This window comes from Pleurodeles waltl, chromosome 4_2, assembly GCF_031143425.1.
Source record: "Pleurodeles waltl isolate 20211129_DDA chromosome 4_2, aPleWal1.hap1.20221129, whole genome shotgun sequence".
In the NCBI taxonomy this organism is placed as follows: Eukaryota; Metazoa; Chordata; class Amphibia; order Caudata; family Salamandridae; genus Pleurodeles; species Pleurodeles waltl.
The window spans coordinates 697,152,737-697,178,274 of NC_090443.1; the positions used below are offsets into that span (position 1 = coordinate 697,152,737).

A 25,538-nucleotide genomic window follows, 5' to 3' on the forward strand; every position below is an offset into this window, starting at 1 on the left:
CCTGTAAATATCAGTCCGCTTTATCCTTACCCATTGTTCTAGGCCTACGCCTGTTAGGTGATACCTGCAGGCTTTTGCCCTGTACTAGTCACAATGTGGGCAGCACACAACCCTCTACCTAGTTGGGGTTAGGTGTTGGGGTCCAGCCTCTGCCCTCCCTCTGCCCGCTGAAGCATGGGAGATGCACCCAGGCAATACCTGCCCTCACTGAATTCCTGCATTCTCCTTTGGGGGTTAGCAGACCAGGTGGGTAGCAACAAATAGCTTAGTGAACCCTTGTTGCGAAGTTTGGGGGGCCCTACTGTGAGAGGCAGGTCTTTAGATTTCCTGGTGTAGCAGGCAGAACATGAGCTCTCTGGTGCTCAACCCTCAGCTTCAAGTGGATCCACATTGGATCAGCATCTCAGTGCTCCAGGGCCCCTGTGCCAGGTCCACCGCTTCCTGTTTCCTGTTTTACAGAGATTAAAAATCATTGCTATGCCCATGAAGGACTGTTCCTCCATTCGGGGGCCACCAGAAAGCTAGGACAGCGCCACAGTTCAGTTCCCAGGGGGCAATCCCACTCAATTTCACCACCTGGTAGAAGGTCTCACCTGGTTATTGACACCCCCCAATACTTGCACCCCCCTCAGGGGGTTAAGTCCATGGCTAGGCAGATACACCTACTGGCCAGGAACACCAGCGGCCAAAGCCCTCTCAGGTCCTGTATACACATGGGAGGGATAAGAGTCTTCAGCTCCCCCCGCACCACAGGGGTCACAGACCAAGAAGTTTGTTCACACCCAGAAGGCGTATGCACCTTCGTCATATACCTTCCAGGCTACTGCAAGTACAAAGTGGAGGAGCTGCCCTCTCTCTCCCTAAGCCCCAGGACAAGTGTTCTCTTCCAGAAACATCTGCAACAAACAAAGCAGGACAGTTGCAGCCAATTACATAGAGGGCTTGCAGGCAACTTTTACAGGGTTTCCGGCAGAAATGTGCAGGATTTGACCAGCAAGGAGTCGGCGCCCCTTAAAATGTCTTGGCTACAATCTTGCCAAGCCATGCCACCACCAGCTGCAGTGTTAAGTACCATTACAAACTGAGAAACTGAATACTGACCTTGGACTTGAGGGAACCTCCCTAGTTTTCATCCGCATACTTCAAGAATAGCACCTGCGTAATGCTGTAAGAGAATAAAAAAATATGAGAAACACAAACATACATCACTATAACATACGTATATTCATGGCTTATGCCATAATATTTGAACAATATAAGTGATCAAGTCAACGGACTGTACATCACTGAAAGTCAAAAATATTACAGTTAACATCTAGGCACTAATAAAAGAGCCAAACACAGCTCAATATATGATTTTGAAGGGGTCTTAAATTAGTCCTCATGTTTGGATTGTGATAAAAGCATGTATATGCTTTTTTCATAAAATATTTATATTTGTGTGATGTGACAATTACAGCATGTAGAATAACAGCTAGAGAGGAATTAAAGCACTCATCTTGCTTCACTAAAAAACATCTAAAACTACAAGCATGTTGAGGTTGCCTAAAATTGTATAGCGTTGTAAATGCACTTATATTGCCCTCACTACCTCTGATGAGGCATTAAAGCACTTTATGCTGAGCAGCACACTGCTCCGAAAAAATGGCTAGTGGTTGATCTACTGGTTACTGGGCTTAGTCTTGTTCTCTTAAAGAAACTATTCAATGCATCTGCTCCAGTTTCTTAGTGGTAGATTAAACTAATAGAGGTTAGGTGTGATCATTAGTGCGGCCAATGTCAGTTTATGCATATTATTGGTGAGAATAAGAGACAGGCTAAAGGTAAGTAGGTATTGTTAGATAGCACGGGTATGGTTTATTGACAGAATATTTACCATGAAAACTAAAAAGTTTTGAAATTCACAAGTTAAGATTCTACTTTCAACTGGTGTCCCGACCCTGTGGTACTAAATCAACGTCAACATCCAACTCTGTTATTTCACAAGACATATAAACATATCTGCTGCAGAGAATCAATAATTATGTTTACAAGTTTGTAAAAGGATGCATAATAGTATGGCTAAGTTCTTTGCCATTGTGGACCACTAGTAAATGGGGGATGCGCAAATGCAGGAAGGGTGTTTCAGCATATGATGGTGGGATTATAATTTCAGGATGTGTGTGAATAACAGGACAGTTGCTTGAGCATTTGATGGTGGCTGCATGGACATATGATGGTATACGTGAGCAGACAATTGTGGCTTTGGAGGTATGGGGTCTACATCGGTGGCGATTTGGACATAAGCGCATGCAGAGGTTGTGAAGAGCATCTGATGCTGTATATATATGTGGCTTTGAGATTTTCTGATGAGTTATGCAGACGTGATGGTGGGAGTACAGTTGGTGACTTGCCATTTAAGGGTGGGTTTATTGTGTTTAACATTGTATACACCACTCCTCACCATCACTTTGCAAATGAAGTGGGTGGCAATCTCACAGCCTCGGCCTTGGGCAAAAGTGAGACAGTTTGTGATTGAGAGGAAACTGTTCTGAATTTCCAATGCATCTACATGGAATGTTGTGCATGTGCACTGGAGTCCTATTGTCGGTCCATCTACACTCTACAGTATGCCGTTCGCAAACTTTCTGAAAAATAGACATACTTTGACATTGGCAATACACAACAACATTTGCCTTTTATTTCCAAAATGGCTGAACGGAATTACACCGAACCAAAAAAGGCCTCAAGTACCGTAAATGCTGCTTCACCATAAAAATGTAGCCACTACCCGATCACCGGTTTACAAGTTAACAACACTATTTCCTATGGAAAACCCTATTATACTGGCTACTGTCCTCTGAAATATTTCTCCAAGGTTTGTACAAAGTTATTAGGAGTACAAAATAGGGTATCCAATGAAGTGAGGTGTCAAACTCAAATGCTACTGAGGCACGACTCAACCTGTCATTTTATGTATTATATATAATATTGCATAAGAAATGCCATCCTAACAGCCAATCCCCCCCATCTCTTTCTGTATCCCGTCCGTTTCCCCACTACGCATAAAAAATAATACAGGGCGCCATGTAACCCTCCCCCGGCTCCCTCTACACTTGCCTTCCTCCTTCAGATTGCTGGGGCACGTTCTTAAACTGCGTGGGAGGGGGGTGGGAGGGGGGTGGGGGGGGGAGGGGGGGCAGCGCTGGCTTCATGCTCATCAGTGGCAGCGAGCAAATGCAGAGCACGAAAAAGATCTAAGGTCTCCAGCTGGACAACACACGAGAGGTCGAGTAGGAGGCCGCCTTTGGCGCCACAGCACCGCATCACCCGCCATTTCCAGCCTTCTTCGGGTCCACAGAGACCTAAGGAAGGAGGAGTAGAGAGGTCTGCCTTTTGCCAATCTACTTTTTCCCAGTGGTCTCTTGAGACCAGGGAGATGCGGTTTAAACTAGTGCACGCGCCAATAGACTTTCTGCGCTTCCCGATTTAGTGTCTAACCTCTCTCTCCACTTACACCACAAATTCCTTCGTTATCAAGTGGTATCTTCTGTGATGGGGAAGGAGGGGGTGAGGCAGGAGGAAGATCAAATAAAGGAGAGCACAATGCACGGCACAGGGAGAAGTAGTGAATGCAGACCCTAAATAAGCCCGGTGCTTTAAATGGGCAGGCGCTGTCCCGTGCTCAGTACCTGCACTTCTCAGCACTGCTGCAATTCATTTAATGGGAGAGTACCTGCGCTTCATAGGAGCATTAGACACTCTAAATAGTGAGTACCTGCATTTCTATATTTCCATTGAAAGCACCGATTAAGCCCACAGTCACGCAGTGGTACTAGAGGTCGGTTAATACTGGCGAGCTGGGGAGCACGGTGTGAGTTCACAGAAGTGAGTCATGCTATACGAGGGAAGCATAAAATCAGACTACTACATAATCGATACCCTTTATTTGCTTCAACATTACCTTTCTTAAACAGCGAATGTTTGTTACTGAAGAAGCCCCACAATACGCCAACCCCTCATAAGTGCGCCACCATTCGCCATGTTTTTTAAATGCACACTTTCGCCCAGGAGTGCAGTAGGAGCAGCTAAGCTGCAGAATACACCAGGTGCTGTCTAAGACTTTTCAGAGTCCCGCTGCTCTTACACGGACCAGAAGCGCTTTTCCAATAACATACACGGGCACACATTCAACCTGACGATTCAACCCTAATAAAAGAAGGGCCACAATGAAACCGAGTGGAAGTTAAATTCCCGAGTACACGTCAGGTACCAATACCTCAGTGAGCGATATATTTCATCCTTAAACAGTGGTCAGGGGTTAAGACGAACATTAATTTGTATTCACAAATTAGTCTTCATGCAATTTAAGAAAAATGTACTTTGAGCTTCATCGCGGAAGCCCAATAACACACAGGGTAGCACCGAGAGGCCGTGATGCTCTGTGCAGGCGCTGAGAGCAGGTGGTTCGAAGCCTACAGCATCAACGTGACCGAGCTTCCCACGGAAATCCTTTAAAAGCATTCCTCCATGTAACGATACATGCACGTCAGTAAATATACAGAGCTGCAAATAACACAGAGACCAACAGTGGCAATAAAAACGGTCTTCAAATGAGCATGTTGTGCCAAATCCAAAATACTCTAACTGCCATAATTAATATAAACTGTAGCCTACCCCACAATTTATTCGTAAACAAATTATCAATTGGTTTAGTGTTGCCTGCTGGTGTTGCAAGCTGGGGACATATGTGCATTAATGCACTGAAGGAAAGTAATGAAGCTTTTTTCTGTTGTTAGGCCAGGCAAGGAAATGTTTGTGCAATACGAGCAACTGAATAACAAGTCCATAAAAAGCCCAGGCTTACTACAATAAGCTTTAGCGGTCTGTCAAAGCACTGTAACCATGATTTTATCGTATATGCAGAGTGGGTTTTAGGTCTATCCCATTTATGTTGTAATAGCTTTGTTTACAATTTCAATCAATTCGAAGGCTTTACTTTATACTCTTGTGTTTGTCCAGCCATGGAGCATTTAGGTTTCACCCTGCTTTTTGATTGGATGGATGCATCCTTGTAGGTTTCTGTGGCATCTAACTATAGCACATGATGGAACTGTATGTCCTGGTCCTTCTACTCTCTCAGCACTCAAGTTCCATATAGACATACACCTAAAGCTTTCACATAGTTGTTTTCCCCTTACTCTACCTCCTCCTGCGACAGAGGGCATTGATGTGCTCTTTATTTAAACACCTCCCCCCACTGTTCCCCTTTCTCTCCAAATGACTACCATGACAAACATCCACCGACTGACATTGGCTTTGAACATGATAGTTGAATTGTACCGTAATGTATTACATAATTTATATAGCGCGTTCTATCCCTATGTGGGGCTCCGAAGCACCTGCATCTTTGGGCAGGAAGCTATACAGTGTAGGGTATGTAATTGAAAGGGTGCTGTCTGTTATTTTGATCCTATGTGGGAAGCGTTTCCATGTCATGTGGGATTACCACGAAGGTGCGGTTATTGTTTTAAGGGATGCTGTGATTAACAGTCTGGTGGTTGAAATGATGTAAGAGAGATGCACGGGTTATGGGTTTCAATAGTCTGGCAGCTTAGAGCAGGTCTGCATGTCCCTTTGGTATTTATTATGATCAAAGTCTACTTTGCTGGTTGCTGCACTAATGTTGTCCAACCTGATATTTTGTTTAACATTTTTGGCCATGAGCAAGCATGGTTGGAAAGAGAAATGTTGATGAGATCTGCTGGGATGGGCTTTGTTACTATGATCCCATGTCTGAATGTCACTGTGAGATGTAAAGAAGTGGTCAAACTGTGTAGCCAGCTGGGACTTGCAGATCTCTTCAGTTATTCAACGCCTTTTCAGTTGATAATGGCTGGTTTATTTGCTTGTACATTACTAGCTGACCAACAAGACCTGTAGCATATATGCCTAATGTCAGTGTCAGATGATTAAGCTACAGGTGGCTGCGGACTGCTGAGTGTTACGATACAAGTATGAGCCAAACTGCTTATATATGAATTGACATATTATATAATACCCAGGCTAACACCAGGTCAAACCTTCTTCGCTTACCTGGATACAGAAAGAAGTGTGCTGGTAGGATTGTTCCATATCTGTGGTATGTCATCTGTAGACTGAAACTGAAGGTGCGATTATATTGCTAGATTTAATTCTAGGGTTGTGGAATGAAGTAATTATTTTGGAAATAACTGTTTTAAACTTGCTTCTGAAGTGCATTTGTTCCCGGAAGCTTTGAAAAGTATCTGGTAATGAGTTCCAGAGCTTGGGAATGCTTCTACTGAGAAAGCAGTGCCTCCGGATCTATTATTTTAGGGTGGAATGATCATTTGTGGGATGAAAGCCTGGAGTGCAGTGTCCTGTTGGGACCAAATTTAATTTAAAGGGATTGTGGACCTATTCCTTGAGGGGCTCTGTGGATAATGCAGAGTGCCTTCAATATTGCCTTTTAGCTATAGGGAGCTAGCTGAGTGACTGCAGGACTGAAGCAACGTGTTCTCTTTGGTGAAGGCAGAGAAGGAGTCATGTGGCAGCATTCTGATTTTTTTAAAATATTTCGTGTACAATGAATCTGGGTGTGCCGAGGTATATACTGGTGGAATAGTCAAGCCTGGAGGTTACGAGAGTGCAGATGGCTTGCCGTTTTGATTGGTATCCGAGGTATGGGACGATGAGACAGTGCACCAGGCTTCTCACTTGAAGACTAGTGCAAACTTGTCCATGTAACCACTGTACGTATATACAAGTAAACCAGCAATATTTGAGTGACAAATGCCATCAGGTGATCAACGGACTTTCCTTCACTTCGTTCATTACTTATTGTGTTCGTAGCCTAGCTTGGAAAATACATTGTTATAAAAATGTCTGGAACAACATAACTCGCCTGACTTTGAGATGGGTTAATATTGGTTATATTTTGGAGATGGGTAAAGAAGAGATACCAGTCTTGATGATCCTATATAACTGTGCTCAGTAAAACAAAGGTCCCAAGAATAACTAAAGTAATATTCAAAGTCCTTGTAGTGCACACACATCTAAGATTGTCCTGATTGCTGTCCATAAAACAAAGACAGATAGGCATACCTTTCTTAGGAAACTAACATGCTTTCCGGTTAGTAAATGTAAGATTTCATATTCCCAAACACTAATTCTGGACTTTCAATAGCGATGAGAAAAATCAGAATTTAATAATAACTTTTTTGCAATTCTGCCTTTTTGCTACACTGCTTAGTTTCAGACTTGATACACTGTACAACTACTCTACATGTTCTTCCTAGACTTACACAACAGCCATCTTGGAACAGTATAACACTGTTTAGAACACACAGTGTTATAGCATTCCAAGATCTCAGACACATTGCATTTACACACAACTTGACTGCTATCTAAGATGTATATGAAACAGCACACTTAAATGGCTACCTGCTGCTTTTGGTTTCTGAAAATTCTGCAAGCCTTAGCAATGCCATTAAGGCAGTGAACAAGTACTAGCTAAGTGAGGCGAAATGGCTTTGCAGATGCTTTTTATCCAGTGCAACAAGACAAGTTCTTACTTTCAAAGCCTATGGGGGAACAGACACCCTCACATGGCCAGTGTTCTGCCTATTGAATTTTCCCAACTGTCAATGGACCACAGCATCTTAAAGCATGCACGTGCTCCATCATGCCAGTATTTTTTAATCTCAATGTCACAGGAAAATGCAACCAAAACAGTTTTCTCCAACTATTCGAGTGCTGCAGATATAATTGATAATTATCCAGTCCATTAATATATAGGTGCCTTTATATGCCTCTCTTCTGACTGTCAGGAAAGCACAGAACTATAGCTACTTCTTGGATGTGGGGGCAAACAGAGGATCTTCATCAGTTACACTACCATGATGGTCCATTCCCAAAACAGCATATATCTTGGAAAAAGAAAATACATTTACCCACCTGACGCTTTCCACCTTTGCCAGTGTCCCTTATTTACATCACACAATTGCTTTACCCCCACTGAACAGGATAGTAGTTGGGGCTCCTGGACATTGGTGGGACTTGAATTGTTGATTGCCAAACTCGACCTGTTAAGAAAGTGGAGAAGTGCTGACCCTCCCCACTCTTGAGGAACGGCATAAGGGAATGGACCAATGTGCACTCGCTGAAGAAAGTGTAAATAAAGTCTGTGGTTGGTCTTCTAAGTCTTTGAAAATATGCATGAGAGTGAGGCCGTTTGGTGGGGTAGGGGTGAGGTGGGGGGGGGTGGAGGTACTGGCCTTCAGAGAAGAGACTTACCTGTCTGCTGGTTGTGATATTCCGGGCTTGGTTGGTGGTCACCTGATCGGAGTGCTCCAGGACTGGGGAAATGAGTGGTTGTGTTTCCTCATTTGCTGAAATGATTTATATTTGCTAGAGGAATGTGGCTTTTGATGAAGTTGGTTGTTCATATAGCAACAAACATGCTAATATATATGCTTCATCAAAAATACTTTGGTGTGCCTCACTGTTCTCCCTCATATGCTTTACACTGACTAAATCTACACAGAAAAAACAGATTTTTGTAATCTGCTAGGTCTACTCCTGCATTTCACATTCTGTCTTACAAAGTCATGCCCGCACTTTCTTCTTTATGAAGACCTTCATTTTAAACTGGGCAGGAATCGTGTGCCTGGTAGGAACTTGTGAATGGAGTCTGTGTTGTGATGAATTACACGGATTAAGAACTAAGGTTACAAAAGAAGGTAAAAAGTAAATGTTTTCTTAACCACGCATTTAGTTCTTTGGGTCCCACTGTGTGACACTATTTTACAGTGTGGAAGAAGTAAGTGATCGACAACAGCATACACAAGAGTTAGTGCTGGGAAGTGATCCTATAATTACCTGCTGAAGAGCACAACAGTCGCACAACTAGGGCCAACATTATGTTTTGCTAGGGCTATATAACAGAGCAGGATAGCACTGAAAAGAGGCTGAAACGGTCTGGTCTCTGATGGAGTAATTATTGGGTGAAGCATTGGAGGGTCGCAGACCTCTCTCTATTTCCCCACCAACTGTATCCTTATGTAAACGTGTGTACTCCTACGATGCTCAAACTGAATGCCGCTCATCAAGGCTAGGAGTGAAGTAGTGAAGGGCAGCTTTTTTTCCCAGGAAACAGAAGCAAATCAATGGAGGATATAATTAATCCAAAACAATACTTGATGTGTGATTACTTAAATCAGTAAAAATAAGACTCAGGCAGGCGGCATCCATTGGAACCAAGGGCTGTCAATTTGTTCTTGTGGTTCTTGTGTTTCCCCCCCCCCCCCCCTAAATATCAGTCTCTGCTAGAAAACTGGGAAAAAAAAAAAAAAAAACAACAGATCAACTGGGACAAGATGGAATTTATCTTCCTTTAAAAGGTCCAATGACAGAAGCCATCTGGAACTATGTAGGGAATCAGCAGTGTTCTTCATAGTAACATACATAGTGGGTATGTCAGTAGTGCTTCAGAAATACTTATCCCAACCTGGTTACAAGACTAACATGTAGCTGTCAATGCTCTCGATTCGTATTTGCTGTCACTTCCATGTTAGAAGAAACTGGAGTGAAAGTTTTTAAAGGCACACTTTCAATTCGAAGTACCTGAAGCAAAGTGTGTCTGTCAATGGGAAGCTTCAAGGCTTCGTTCACGCATTCACTGTCTTATTATATATAAAGTACAGAACGCAGCAGTATTTCAACCCTATAGAAATAGGCAGAAAACATGACAACGAGTATGACGGGGTGGAATGAGAAATGAGAGGCAGGGCTATGTTGACTAGAATTGGCTGTCATCCAATACACACACTTTGGTGATGTTTCAAAGCACAGGTCCTGGGGAACGTTTATCTCGAGTACAATAAAAGAAGGACTACAAAATACCAAGTTCCTACGATCAACGTTGGTGCTCTCATTTATGTCGGCGGAAGCTGAATAGTTAACTAATTTCTATATAGAGAATGATTCTTTAAGACTCAGTTAAGCAGTGGTCACCCTTTTAGCAAATGTCAAGCAGTCTGCAAAAAAGTATTGAACGACTTTAATGTATGCTGATGCTAGACCAGTAAATCACAACAAAGTGGTGCTGTAACCAGGGTCTTAAAACACAAAATGATTGCAGTGCAACTTGCATTCTTCAGCATCACAAACATGCAATTCCCTCAGGTCCTAATAAATTAAACACTAGCTTGCTTCTTTAATTTGTACAGCGAAGCTCTCCAACAGAAGGAAACTACTTTCAGTACCAACCTGCAGGCTCATTTGCAGGAAAGAAAACATGCTGTAAGAAGAGGAAATTACTAAAGCGAGAAACACAACAAATTGTTTTTCAGAACTTTACAGAACCTGAGTAAACGTGGTTCAGAATGGAAGACAAGAGGAAGAGCGATCAGTGCTTTTGCGGTAATCACAGAGAAGGAACGCCCCCAAAACAGGCTCTCCAATAAGTAGAGACAGAAACCAAATAAGAAGTGGTGGAGATTAGAGATCTGGAAGGGATATACCTCGGGAATAATGCAGAGACGTAGGTACTGTGAGAAACTGGATAAAAACATTAAAAGCCGAGATTACACTTTCACTTCAACAAACACAGAGAAGGGCAAAATAGACAATACAATTGGGATGAAATTTACTTACATGCCATTCTCATAGAAATATTTTACTAAGAACTTTTTAATTAAGCTGGTCAGGCACATGTCCTTCTTTCTTCCCCATATACTCATCCATGTAAGGTGACTGAATTAATCACACTCTGAAAACCTGATGAAAATGAACTTTCAAACAGAATATGTATGTGATGTTGCTTTATGGGTACTGCACACTTCTGGTACACATGTGGCTACTTGACGCTATGGGCTCGCTTGAAGTTTCAGTGCTGTTCGCTATTAGCTGTCTTCAATAGGAATAACCCCACTGTCAAGGATAGAATAGAGCTTAGGGTGGATCAATAATAAAGGAGTGTGGGACACATGGTGATTAAACTAACACAGCTCGTATCAAAACCTTTATTTTTCCACAGTTTCCAGGAACCTCTTTTAAAATTCTCTGACGAAACTTCCTTCAAAGCTTACTATATGCTCCTCCAATCCTTCCCAGCACCTACTGCTCCACTCCCCAATCACGGACTTTCACCAGCCAGCCGATGATCTACTACAATATTATGTAAGTCAAATCATTTAGTAAACTTAATAAAAACTCTGTATTATCCCACAATAAAGACATTAAAAATAGGTAAAATTACATAGCTGCAAAAGACGGAGTGGAGGCCATCAAAACCATATATATATCTAACTCAATGCACCTCTTTACAATATTTACGAAATTACATTTATCTGGCATTTATAAATGAGGCTTATAAACCGTCCTCTCCAAAGCAAAGTGAATGGCTATCAAAAAATACCGTTCAACACAGCTGTTGTAAAGAAATGTGCTTTATGAAGAGTGGCTTGGAGTTGCAAATAGGGAACAATTACGTACCCCATATTTCTAGGTTGCGAGGTCATACAGAAGTCAAACTGTGCTTCTGTTAAACAGAGTTAGATTCATGACAGATCCACTGAGCCAGACCTACACAGAGGAATCTTTGTTCTAACACAATAAAGTTTATTTGTTCCAGTGTACAAAGGTGACTTTTGAGATTCGAAAAGCTTAGTCCACTTAATTTACAACTGAATAATGCTGTACTTGTCCAGCTGAACTGCAGGCACACTCGCATCATAACCGTAATACACCAATGAAATTCTGGAAATCTGGTGTCTAATAACATCACTATTTTAACACAAAAACGTCTGTGAATTGTATGCCCTTATCCAGGCGACTTCATAATCTAATTACCAATTACATCAACCAAGTATTCGAAATGTGTTCACTGGAACAACGGTTCGAACTGAATGTGAATGGCAAGCCAGCGTACTAAGTAGGAAAGTGTAGGAAACAGGAAGTTACGAAGCAGGAGTAAGGGATTTTATGTTCAAATTAACTGGTTTTGCCCCCGGCATGATCACTGCAGAAAATCATCCATCAAAGAAATACACATCTCAGAGGGTACAGGTCCAGCAGTGGCTCGGTCTAGGAAATGTACCACGCTAGGAAAACTACTGGGCCTTATAGAAAGCACTATTATTTTATGGTATTATAATGAAGAACACAATGAGGGGAAAGAAAATGTTTGCTTTTGATGTAAACTATTGTATCAGATATATGAGAAAAGTGATACAGACAAGTATTCTTATTATTTTGAGAACGATCCCCTCACATATGAGTGATCTTTGTATTCTAAAGACACCTATGGATCTTGTGTCAAGGATATATTTGCCCGCCTGACTTGGTTGTCCATTTGAAATCATACTCATGGTGTCCTCTATTCACAGAGTGTAGTTTTTGAACAAGTTTCAACAAATAAGTTACAGGGACAGTTGACCATGCAGATTATATTTGTGGAGTTGCGATTTGTGTGCGGTTTCAACGTCTAAGGGTCTGTAGGCCTAGGTCAAGTTCTTTAGTTGGTGCTGTATCATGGCAAATGCAACAGCTGCTCCATGGGTAAAGGCTGGTCATTATTGGGAGAACCCACAGAGGTATGCCATTTACTCTATTGTTGTTGTGTATTGAACAGCATGTTTTGAGAATCGTTGCTTTTTGCTTCCATGGAAGTAAAGAACGAGTTACTTACCTTCGGTAACGACTTTTCTGGTGGATACATAAGCTACCTGTGGATTCCTCACCTAATGAATACTCCCATTGCGCCAGCATTCAACGGAAATCTTCTTCCTAGCTTCTGCACGTCGACGAGGACGTCACATTTGCCCACGCGACACCGTCTGACGTCATACAGGCAATAAGAGGTCCTCGCCGACGTGCTGACGTCAGTACCAACATTTTTTACGTGCCTGAGAACAATAATCCATTGAGATGAAAGACAATAGCCATATTTAATGACATTGTAAACAACACTTCATTGTGAAAAGATGGACTACTAATTTAATATATATATATATATATATTTTTTTTTATAAAAACAAGTAAATAAATATATAAACTATATAAAAATATATAAACTATATACACACACACACACACACACACACACACACACACACACACACACACAATATACTAATCCTCAAAGCCAAGAGGAGCACACTCAAGAATTACTTGGTCAGACCAAACAGGCAACGGGGAGGCGGGTGGGACCGTGAGGAATCCACAGGTAGCTTATGAAAAGTCGTTACCGAAGGTAAGTAACTCGTTCTTCTGATGGATACAACTACCTGTGGATTCCTCACGTAATGAATTCCCAAAGCAGTACCGCGCTTGGTGCCTGAATGGTCAAACCAAGAAATCCTGCAGCACTGACCGTGTAAAATGGCCGTCCCTTCTGACCTCAGAGTCCAAACAGTAATGTTTCGCAAAAGTGTGAAGGGACGACCAAGTTGCGGCCTTGCAGATGTCGACCACCGGAACACTCCTGGCCAAGGCCGAAGTGGCCGACTTAGCTCTGGTAGAATGAGCTCTAATACCATCAGGAGGATCCTTCTTTGCTAAAGAATAACACATTTTAATGCAAAGAACAACCCACTTGGAGAGTGTTCTCTTGTGGACTGCCTTTCCTCTCCTCTTTCCCACGTATCCGATGAAAAGCTGATCCTCCAGCCTGAAATCCTTCGTCCTGTCTATGTAGAAGCTTAACGCCCTCTTTGGGTCCAAGCGTTGTAGCCTCTCTTCTTCCTTTGAAGGATGAGGCGGAGGATAAAACGTGGACAGAGTAATTGTCTGTGCCAAATGAAAGGGTGAAACAACCTTCGGAAGGAAAGCAGCCTTGGTCCTCAACACCACCTTATCCCCATAAAAAGTTGTATAAGGGGGTTTTACCGATAGAGCCTGCAACTCACTCACTCTCCTTGCAGATGTTATAGCAACCAGGAAAACTGTTTTAAGAACTAACAATCTTAAAGGGCAAGAATGCATAGGCTCAAAAGGGGACCCCATAAGGAAAGTTAGGACCAAGGACAAATCCCATCGAGGCATAACGAAAGGATTTGGAGGAAATTTATTCAAAAGGCCCTTCAAGAATCTAAGTACTATAGGAGATTTAAATAATGAAGGCTGGTCTGGAAGACAAATAAAGGCTGACAAGGCAGACAAGTAACCCTTAACAGTAGCCACTGCACAACCCCCCTGTGCTAAAGACAAAGCAAAAGATAAAACATCTGACAAATGAGCACGTAAGGGATCAATCTGCCTCTCTCCACACCATACCACAAATTTAGACCACCTATTAGCGTAGATAGATTTAGTGGAGTGTCGCCTGGCCGCTAAGATAACATCCACTACATCAGGCGGGAGAGAAAAGGAACTCAGGTTGCCCCGTTCAATCTCCAGGCATGAAGGTGCAGGCTCAGGAGGTTGGGGTGTAAAACCTGCCCCTGCGACTGCGAGGAGGTCTGCCCTGAGAGGGAGACGGAGCGGAGGGCACATTGAGAGTTGGTGAAGGTCGGAATACCACACCCTCCTTGGCCAATCCGGAGCAATTAAGATTACTTGGGCCCGGTCTTGGCGAATTTTCCTCAACACTCGAGGAATCAAGGGTATGGGGGCGAAACGCGTAAAGCAACTGGTCGCACCAGGTTCTCTGAAACGCGTCCCCCAACGCTCCTTGCACCGGATACTGGAGGCTGCAGAATAACGGGCAGTGCGAATTCTCCCGGGTGGCAAACAGATCTATCCGAGGAAACCCCCACATCTGGAAGATTAGACTGACTTGATCTGGATGGAGACGCCACTCGTGGTCGGCCGAGAAATGGCGACTGAGACTGTCCGCACGTACATTCAAGACTCCGGCCAGATGATTTGCTACCAAGCAAATCTGATGGTCCTTTGCCCAGGACCATAGCCGAAGAGCTTCTCTGCAGAGAAGGTACGACCCTACTCCTCCCTGTTTGTTTATATACCACATCGCGGTAGTATTGTCCGTCAGGACCTGAACCGACTGACCGCGAAGGGATGGGAGGAAGGCCTTGAGAGCCAGACGTACACCCCGTAACTCTAACAGATTGATATTAAACATCTGTTTCAGTGGAGACCAAAGCCCTTTGATCTCCAGGTCCCCCAGGTGAGCTCCCCACCCTAGAGTGGAATCATCCGTTATGACCGTGGTCACTGGTGGAGGCTGCGTGAACAGCCTTCCCCGGGAAAGATTGTCATCCGCAATCCACCACTTCAAGTCCGTGGCAGCATCCCTGGAGATCTTGACAGAACCTTCGAGATCTCCTTTGTGTTGAGACCACTGCCTTCAGAGACACCACTGAAGAGCCCTCATGTACCAGCGAGCATGCGTGACCAACAGTATGCAGGAGGCAAACAGACCGAGCAGACGTAGGATCTTGAGGACTGGAATGACCACTCCACTTTGAAACATTGGAACCAACGCCTGAATGTCTTGAATCCGCTGAGGCGGAGGAAAGGCTCGATTCAATGTTGTATCCAGTACTGCCCCTATGAACAGGAGGTGCTGAGAGGGCTCTAGGTGAGATTTGGGCACGTTCACCGAAAAGCCCAGGTCGAACAACAACTGGGTTGTCGACTGCAGATGATGCAACACAAGCTCCGGGGACTTGGCTTTGATCAACCAGTCGTCCAGGTAAGGGAATACTGCTATCCCCTTCCTCCTGAGCTTTGCTGGAACCACCGACATCACCTTCGTGAAGACTCGAGGTGCTGAAGTAAGACCAAACGGGAGGACCGCAAACTGATAGTGCTGCGACCCCACCACAAAAGGGAGATACTTCCTGTGCGACTTGAGTATTGGGATATGAAAGTAAGAATCCTGCAAGTCGACAGACACCATCCAATCTCCCTTGTTCAGCGCCAAAAGCACCTGAGCTAGGGTCAGCATCTTGAACTTTTCCTGTTTGAGGAACCAATTCAAGATCCTTAGGTCCAGGATTGGTCTCAACCGACCATCCTTCTTGGGAATCAGGAAGTACCTTGAATAACAACCTTGACCCTTTTCCTGCTCTGGAACCAACTCCACCGCGCCCTTTAAAAGGAGGACTTGAACTTCCTGTTCTAACAACAGGAGGTGTTCTTCTGAACAATAAGATGGGCGGGGCGGGATGGGGGGCGGAAACTCCCGAAAGGGAAGGGTGTAGCCTTTTCTCACTATGCTGGTAACCCAGGCGTCTGATGTAATGACCTCCCACTTGTGAAGAAAATACAGTAACCTTCCCCCTACAGGAGAGGAGTGAGTGGGAATTGGTGGAAACCTAAGGCTGCTTCCCCTGCTGCACCCCTCCAGAGGAAGAGGCAGAGTGCTGCTGAGAGGCTCCCCTGGTACGGACCCTACCCCTCCCTCTAAAAGATTTATAGGCGAGAGAAGAGGTAGGCTGTTGGAATTTCCCCCGAAAGGAGGAGGAGGATGAGCCACAACCAAATCCTCGAAACCTCCTGGAGGAGGCAGAAGAAGTGGCTTGTAGTCCTAACGACTTGGCCGTGGCCCTGCTCTCCTTAAGCCTCTCCAAAGCCGAATCTGCTTTGGCACCAAAGAGCTTGTCCCCATCAAAAGAAAGGTCCAACAGGGTCGACTGCACATCCGAAGAGAACCCTGAGTTGCGAAGCCAAGCCTGTCTTCTCGCAACCACAGCCGTGCCCATCGCTCTGGCCACCGAGTCAGTTATATCCAACCCAGATTGGATAACCTGGGTTGCAGCAGCTTGAGCGTCTGACACGAGATTCAACAGCCCTTGAGGAACCTCTGTACACGTAGATGTTATCTCGTCCATCAGAGCATAAATGTACCTCCCCAAAATACACGTAGCATTGGTGGACTTTAACGCCATGCTACATGACAAGAACACTTTCTTTGATTGCATATCCATCTTTTTGGAGTCCCTGTCCGCCGGCACTGAAGGAAAAGATCCAGGCGCAGATCTTGTCGAACAGGAAGCCTGGACCACCAAGCTTTCAGGCGTAGGGTGTCTGGAAAGAAAGCCAGGGTCAGATGGTGCAGCCCGATACTTCCTGGCCACAGACCTATTGACAGCCAAGGAGGATACCGGCTTCTTCCAGACCTCCAATACAGGTTCCAGCAGCGCCTCGTTAAATGGCAAAAGAGGTTCTGCTGATGTAGAGGCCGGATGTAAAACCTCAGTCAGCAGATTTTGCTTCGCCTCAGTTACCGGCAAAGGCAGTTCCAGGAAGTTAGCTGCCTTCTTTATCACAGCATGAAAAGTGGCCGCCTCTTCAGTATACTCCCCTGGAGATGACAAGTCCCACTCAGGGGAAGTATCAAGGCCACTAGCTGTGTCCAGCCCATGAAGACCCTCGCCAGAGTCCTCAATTTCTCCTTCCTTCAGGACCCACTGATACTCTTGTTCTTCCAAGAGACAGAGAGCACGTCTCCTCGAATGCAGCCTCTCCTCAATCCTCGGCGTCGACATGGCGTCAGCAGAAGTCAAAGAACGATGCCGATCACTGGATCGGTCCGACGCCGGGTCAACAGGCGCCACAGGTAGCTTCGGCGCCGAACCAGGAGTCGGATGAAGAGAAGACTGCCTCGGAGTCGCAGAAGGCCCAGACGTCGTCACTGGCCGAAACACCGAAGCCGATGGAGCCGAACCCTCCGGAGCCGAAGCCTCTGAAGCCACCGGAGCCAACACCGGCGCCGAGCCCACGTTCCCCAAGGGGAGAAAGGGCATGAAGGGTAATGGTCGCAGCAGAGCCGGAGTACCCAAACTGAAAGCCAAAGGACCCGAAGGCCCAGCCGGTGCGCCACCTGGAGCCATCTGCTGAAAGATGGAAAACATTGCATTTAAAAATGCGGTATTATCGGCTCCAGGGGCCGGAAAAGCCGGATACTGGGGTGCCTGAATCGAAGGCGACACCGACCTCGACGTCTGCAACGTCGGTGAGAACATTTGAGGCTGTGGCACCTCAAATACTGAAGGCGGTTGGCACGAAGACCCGGGCGAAGTCGGCGAGGCTGGAGAAGGCAACGGCGTTGATGGATGAGGAGTGACTGTGGGACTGACCTCCCAAGTCTTCCGACGCAGAGTCGATGGTGACCTCGACTGAGACCTCTCCTTACTCGACCGGCGCCGCGATTCCCGACGGCGCCGGGAGTCTCGATGACGTCGATGAGACTTCAGCGAGGAGGATTTTCTATGGTGTTTCTTCTCCTTTCTCTTCGACTTCGCCATAAAAAGTTTGGCCTCTCGCTCCTTCAGGGCTTTCGGATTCATGTGCTGACATGAATCACACCTGGCCACATCATGGTCGGAACTCAAACACCACAAACAGTCCAAATGTGGGTCAGTAACCGACATTTTGCCCCCACATTCTCGACAGGGCTTAACACCAGACTTCCTCTGAGACATAGTAACCTCAGAGAAAAAACACACAGCCAAAAACACACTGTAACTGCCGAACAGCAACAGTAGCTCCCTCGAAGATAACCGTTTCGAATGGCACGGAAAAAAGGGAACTGACGTCGGCGAGGACCTCTTATTGCCTGTATGAAGTCAGACGGCGTCGCGTGGGCAAATGTGACGTCCTCGTCGACGTGCAGAAGCTAGGAAGAAGATTTCCGTTGAATGCTGGCGCAATGGGAGTATTCGTTAGGTGAGGAATCCACAGGTAGTTGTATCCATCAGAAACACAGGTTTCACCAATTTCAATTTGTTAGAACAAAGAATTCACCAGTGATTAAGGTTTATTATTAAGGTTGATTATTTCGATCTTGTATTGTCAGTGTCAAAAGCTGTAACACAAATCAGCCGGTCTTATTTTTCCCTAGGAATGGTTTCAAGGAGGGCTTGTTAGTTATTTTTCTATCCCTTTTATTGTATAATTGGAACAATCAACATTTGTCAAAACCTTTGCACGGATATTCTAAATCTATGTATTGGAGCAAATACGACTGAGTCATAAAAACTGTTGAAAGGGTAAGTTTTCTCTTAGAGGCCATGGGTGAAAGTTGTGAAAATGTATTAAGTTGTTTTAATCTGTAGATTTGACAGATATAGCTAAGCTTACTGTATTTGGCTGAGAGCATTATAGAAAGAAAAGAAAAGGCAGCTGACTGGTTGAGGGCCTTTCAGCATGAATCCATAAAAAAAACTCTCACTCAATAGTTTCCTTATACTAATAAATAATAGCAAGTGCTTCCAGGTCACTGGTTGAGCCCTCAACTGCAATACACCACCAGTGTGTAAATCGATGGTGAAGCATTTCACAAAAGTGAGTGACGCTCGGTAAATCATAAGAAAGCATTCTTTCCCTTCATTTTGTTCTTCCTAATGATACAATAAATTAATATTGGTTTCAACAAGGTCCAGTAGATTTGTGTGTGCTGCATGTTGTTCTGGGTGGGAATCCCATGGTCCAGGGTCATACACCTCTTACTTTTTTTCGTGTGGTCATGGGATCTCAGTCAATTCCAAGCTGAACTGTCACAGACTATTAACGGACCTGTTCAGATAAGTGTAAAAAAAAAAAAAAAAAAAAAATACAAAAAAAAAAAAAACAAATACAAAAAGCTACTTGTACCTTTATCCTATAGATGTATTGACCTTAAACTGCACCTATAATTGTCAGGTGATCCAGAATTTCGTTTGTCTCATAATTATTTGAGAGCACAGAAGGTCTTGACACTCCTGCCAAAATAACACCTCAAAGCACACTGATTTACATTTCCTCGATAATATGATCTTCTAGTGACCAACACCATGTATAACAAAATCTTGTTTTTTTTTTAATGGTAAATAACTATTTGGTGCTCTGTCTGCATAACCTGGATTCCTCAGCAGCCCTGGTACTTCATAGCATGCAGGAACAATTGATCAGTGTTAGACCTGGCATCCTTCGGGTGGTCTTACCCCAGACTTTTCGCCTTTTTTCCTCCCATTTGTCTGACTGTCTTTTTGTTGGCCTTAGGACTCTGAGCACTTTACCACTGCTAACCAGTGCTGAAGTGCATGTGCTTCTCCCCTAAATCATGGCAACAGTGGTGTATCCCCAATTGGCATATTTAATTTACAAGCCCCTTGTAAAGTGGTATACCATATATCCAGGGCCTTTACAATGAATGCTATTAGTGGGCATGCAACACTGACTATGCTACCCCACCTTAGTAGCACTGTAAACATGCCTCAGGCCTGCCAGTGCACAGCCTGAGTGAGCAGTCTCACTGCCACCCTGCCTTGGCATTTAAAAACTCTTGCGAAGCCCTAAACTCGCCTTTTCATACATAAGTCACCCCTAAAGTAGGCCCTAGGCAACCCACAGGGCAGGGTGCCATGTAAGTAAAAGACAGGACATATCTTTCAGTTTTCATGTCCTGGTAATGAAAAACTCCTAAAGTTGTTTTTCATTACTGTGTGGCCTGCCCCTCCCATTTGCCAACATTGGGAATTCCTTGTAAGACCTTTAATCTGTAATTCCTGATCTGAGAGAAGTAGCTGCATCACGTTTAGTACTATTGGAATGGTAATAAATCCTCTTTACTGGTGGGGTTGGATTTATTATTACTATTTTAGAAATTATACTTTTAGAAAGTAGCCATTTCTCTGCACTCACTGTCCTGTGTGCCCAAAGCCTATCTCCAATACAAGCCTGGCTTGGGCTAGTTGACAGCTATCCTTGTGCATTCTCTTCAGACACCCATTAAAACAGGATACTCGGCCACATCTGCATACTGATGGATCTTCCTGGTGAGGAGGGTGGGAAGGATCACCCTTACACCTCAAAGGGTAGGGATCAGAGTCCCCACAAAGGGGCTGATGACCTCCCACTGATAGTCTGGAGCCAAGGCTGACCGGAAAGGGAGACCTGTGCACTTCACAACCCCTCATATCAAAGGAACTTTCTAGTATAAGGACTGTGTCCCGGACCCACTAAAGTCAGTACACTTCTGGACTCATAGAAACACTGCTGGAGTAAAGACTGCTGTGTGCCAGTATTACCACTCTGCCAGGATTAACTGCTCCCACAGACTGCTGCCCTGCTTTTCTGTGCCACCTAGCTGCCTGCTGATCTCTTTCCGGTATCCTAAGACCCATTCGCCAACCCCAGAGTGACTCAGAGTGGATCCTGCTTTCCTTTGCCGCTCGCTATTTCCCCTTAACCCGAGCAGCTTCGAAAAACTTTGCTGCTTACAAGTGTGAACTGTCCGAAGAGGACCTGCTTCCCCTTGCTGTTCACTACTTCCTATCAACGCGAATGGCTTTGCCGAACTTCGCCACTTGCATCTACTAACTGCCCAGAGTGGCCCTGATTTCCCTTGTTGCTCACTACTCCCTATCAATCCAAGCAGCTTTGCCAAACTTCGCCACTCACATCTGCCCAGAGCAGTCCTGCTTTTGTTTGCTGCTCAATACTTTCCATCAGCCTAAGCAGCTTTGCCAAACTTTGCCGCTCACATCCGTGAACAGTCTAAGCACCCCTGCTCTCCTCTAGCTACTTTCAAGTCAACCGGAACGGCTTTGCCAAGCAGTGCCGCTTACACATGTGACCCATCAAGAGGGGCCCGTCTTTCCGTGTGTCACTGATTGCATTCAGTCAACCTACGTGGCCTTTCCAAGCTGAGCAGCGCACCACTCCCAGAGAGGAGCGGACAGTACCGGGTTTCCATAAAAATATTGTGTAGACGTGCCGTGGTGCCCCGAGCACCAACCCTTCGGTCTCTGGATTTATTAATCAAACTTGCTTTCTTTTTGAGGCTGCAAAACATATCTCGAAATTTACTAACTGGATCTCTATTGTTCTGAACCAGATAAACAAGCTTTATTTCTTTACATCTGTGTGGTGTCTTTTTGTGGTGTACCGTCTGTGATTATTGTGTGTGTTGCACAAATACTTTACACATTGTCTTCTAAGTTAGGCTTGGCTGCTGTGCACCAAACTACCAAAGGGAGAACACAGGCTAATTTATGTTGTGTAATTGACTAGTCCCGACTTGGATTGTGGTCCCTACTTGGGCACGGTGTATATCTCTGCCGACTACAGACCCAATTTCTAACAATCAGACAGAGTTTCAAGGGGGCAAAAAGCTTGGCCCCAGTCTTTAATTAACAGGCAGCACACAGGAAGCACTGCAGCAGAGATTCCATCTGAGTAAATTGATTTCTTTCCTCTGCTGAAGGAAGACAAATCTAATATGATCAGTCCTTGACAGATAGGCAGCAGCTCACTGCCAATTAGCTAAAGTATAGCCCAAATATTCAAGAATCAGACCAGGCTGGGGCAGTTTTTCCTTTCTCAGACAGCATACTGGATAGAGCAGGTACTGTCCTAGTCCCACAATAAATTGTGAAGACTGGCAATTACATGACACCAGACGTGCACTCAGCTGAGGTCAGCTCTGGAAGAAAATCCTGTGTATTCTCTACAGACAGACCTTGAGAAGAAAGCTGCAAGTGGGATGAAGAAGTGGTGGGATTTGGGCTGACACAGTCTCTCCGTGTGCAGCAGTCATTCTCTAGCTTACACTCTTCTGTCATACAAATCTATATTTGTAGTCATCTAGCACTTCGCCCTGACAAGATTACTACGATCGCCATCAGTCTTCGGCCTGTGTCTGCCTATTACTACAAAAGCAAACCCGATATTAACTGCACGCAAATAAAGATATACAAGAGGTATCCTCTATGCCGGACGTTACTGCTAGGATTAGTTTATGTGTCACCAGTAAGTATCATCACCCTTGGGAGTCAACTGAATGGCTCCAAATGCGCTGTGTGTTGCATGCTGGTGCAACATCACACAAGCAGCACTGCAAGCTATGTGGGGGATATCAAGGTGTGAGGAACTGCCATAGCCAGGATTTGTTTGCGGTGTAGAATCCACATTTGCAAAGAATTCTCTTTGGTAATTCCTCTTTCTGCACCAGAGAGCCTGGGATGCTAAAACATGCAGGGGTGACCAAAGGTGACGAATTACAGCTGTGTACCTGTCTCCACCCCCACACTGAGCCACCACCCTCTTTTCGGTCACACCCACAGTCTGGGGACGCATAAAGATAACAACACTATTATGCTACATTTATTGTATTTTGGGGGGCCTGCTTTGTCTCCCATCATTGTGTTATTCAATATCTTCAGAAGACTCATTTCTACTTATCTGGCTCCTGGTTATAGCAGAAGACCATTAACACAGTCTGACTTTTATACAGTCTTCAGTATATGAATGCCTGTGCCAACGTAAACGGGCTGCTGTATTTTGTTTAATTAGACTTTGGACTTTGTGTGGAGTGGGGCTGCTATCACTAATATTGCTAGAGACTAAGCTTTATCCAGTTTGAGGTTTCCCTCGCTATCTCGGTCTCTTCATCGATTTAATTCTAGTGATTACTCATTTGCAAGTCAAACAAATCATAATGAAAACCAGCAGAAATGCAGGTGAGCAGTTCAATAACCCGCAAAATAGGTTAAATCCAATAGATTAAAAACAACCAATCTTGTATTATAATGCCGTCCACTGTTACATGGAAATTATTTCAAGTCCGTGTAATCTGTTGGTATAAATATGCTGCTGTTCCCAACCCAATGTGAAACTTGTGAGAGAGTCATTGGGAGGAAGAAGGTGAGTGTACTGATCAGGATTCAGTAAACATTTGTAGACTGAAAGACAGAAATACAGGTCACATTGTCATTAATAAACATTCATATTTTTTAAATAAAATGTAGACCACAAAAGGTGAACAGGCTCGCATGATGTGAGGATGAAGCATCAAAAAAAGTGGTCATATTCATCATGACACACTGAAATAAGTATTGGCTATGCAAGAGCTATTGATTTTGTCAATTTCTTTTAGCCCTATTGTACAGCAGTGCATCTTCTGTGCGGCATGGCTTCAAGTTAGGAAAAACAGCATTGTGACATGGCAAACGCAGACAGCGAGGGAGCAAAGATTCACGTGATTATTCCCTGTCTTCACAATTTAAAAAAAAAAGTTTAATTATTTTAGGTCAGCGTTGAAGTTTGCCATTTTGCAGGCATGGAGACAGCACAAAAAGGCCATTCAGAGTAGAAAGTCCAGTGCCGTTTGAATCTTTGTGGCATCCGGACACGTGACTTTTAGGTGTTTTTTTCTGGCAGGACCGGAGGGGGCAAGCATCGAAGACAGAGGGGGTGGGGAAATCAATAAAGGAGGGCAGGAGAGAGGAATGCGCTACAATTAAAAAGGAAAAATAGTATCTCAGAAAGCGTCAAGAAGTGTAAGAACATTGTACAACATTTTGTTTGCAATTACACTTTAGATTACCCTTCACCTACAAGTACTATTATGTGCCCTGAGAAAAGTGGTTACTTTTATGGCTTCTTCCACCAGAAACATTAGTCAACTGGCAGGAGGTGTGCAGAGGGAATGCAAATAGAGAAGGAAAACAAAACAAGAGACAATCCACAGTAATGTACTGGAGTGTTGTTGGGTTTTAGCAACAAGTTTTTTTTTAAATGACTATGTATACGTCTGAATAAATGATGAATGAGGCATGACTGAGTATGAATGGGATTTGTGGGGGTATTGGTGTAGGCACTTTTGTAAATTCGATGTAAAGCAGAGTATGAGCAAATTTGATAAATTAGCCATGGAAGTGATGGTTATTTATAATAAATGAAATGCTGCCCGATTAATTTGTATGGTGAATGAGTTCATACCAGTTGGTGAGTGAGTATGTGTGTGTGTGTATATATATATATATATATATATATATATATATATATATATATATATATATATATATACATACATATATATATATATACATACATACACACACACACACAAACGTGTACATATGGTATGTAATTTATGATCCTACATAGAAATAAAATTATTAAAAAAATAACCTAGTGCTAATTTTGTAAAGCATTATTTTTCCTACTCCGAGTTGACTACTGATAAAAATAATACAGACCGGTATATATTATGCTTGCTCAGATAATCTAACCTCTTTATCACAACCTTTTCCTGTACAGTATGGGGTCCTCCATTGCTCCCATCTTCCTTATAAATAAAAACTACACTCAGTCATGTACTAGTAGCGCCCGCTCCAAAGGCTTCACTTTAAATTTTATAATTGCCTCAGCAAAATAGCGCCAAACTGAGACACCATTCCCTGTCAACTGGTTTGATCACTTCTCTTCATCTCTTTACTTTCCTTAGAAGTCACGACCTCAACCCGGTAATCAATAGCACACAAGACCCCATGTTTTTTCTTACACTTTAAAATTGCTTTGAAAGCATAGAGACTTCTGCTGCTTTCCTTCGCTGCCCGTTAAATGTCATGTTCCATGCACAAGTATCCTGGATTGAATTGGACAACTGTTGTAATTTAGTAGCCTGCTGGTCTGGATTTAGGCCAGCAATATTTCCATCATCAAAGACGACACAGTTCTACTTAGAAGCCCAAAATAGCAATACTAAAACAAGAAGTCTTGTAGTTGCTGTGTCCTCTATGCAGATCTATGACTCATTGTCGAACCAAGACCCAAAGTGGCTGACAGTTGTTCAACATTCAAAG

The 25,538-nt window shown here is 44.0% G+C and overlaps 1 protein-coding gene across 1 annotated transcript in view; it reads right to left on the bottom strand.

Moving 5' to 3' along the window:
• Positions 1–25,538, bottom strand: part of SELENOF (selenoprotein F) — a 75,970-nt gene that overhangs the window by 12,234 nt on the left and 38,198 nt on the right. Inside the window, exon 3 of the mRNA XM_069232303.1 lies at positions 1,102–1,165. Within this exon, the coding sequence (XP_069088404.1) occupies positions 1,102–1,165 (64 nt within the window). The remainder of the gene's footprint in view (positions 1–1,101; positions 1,166–25,538) is intronic.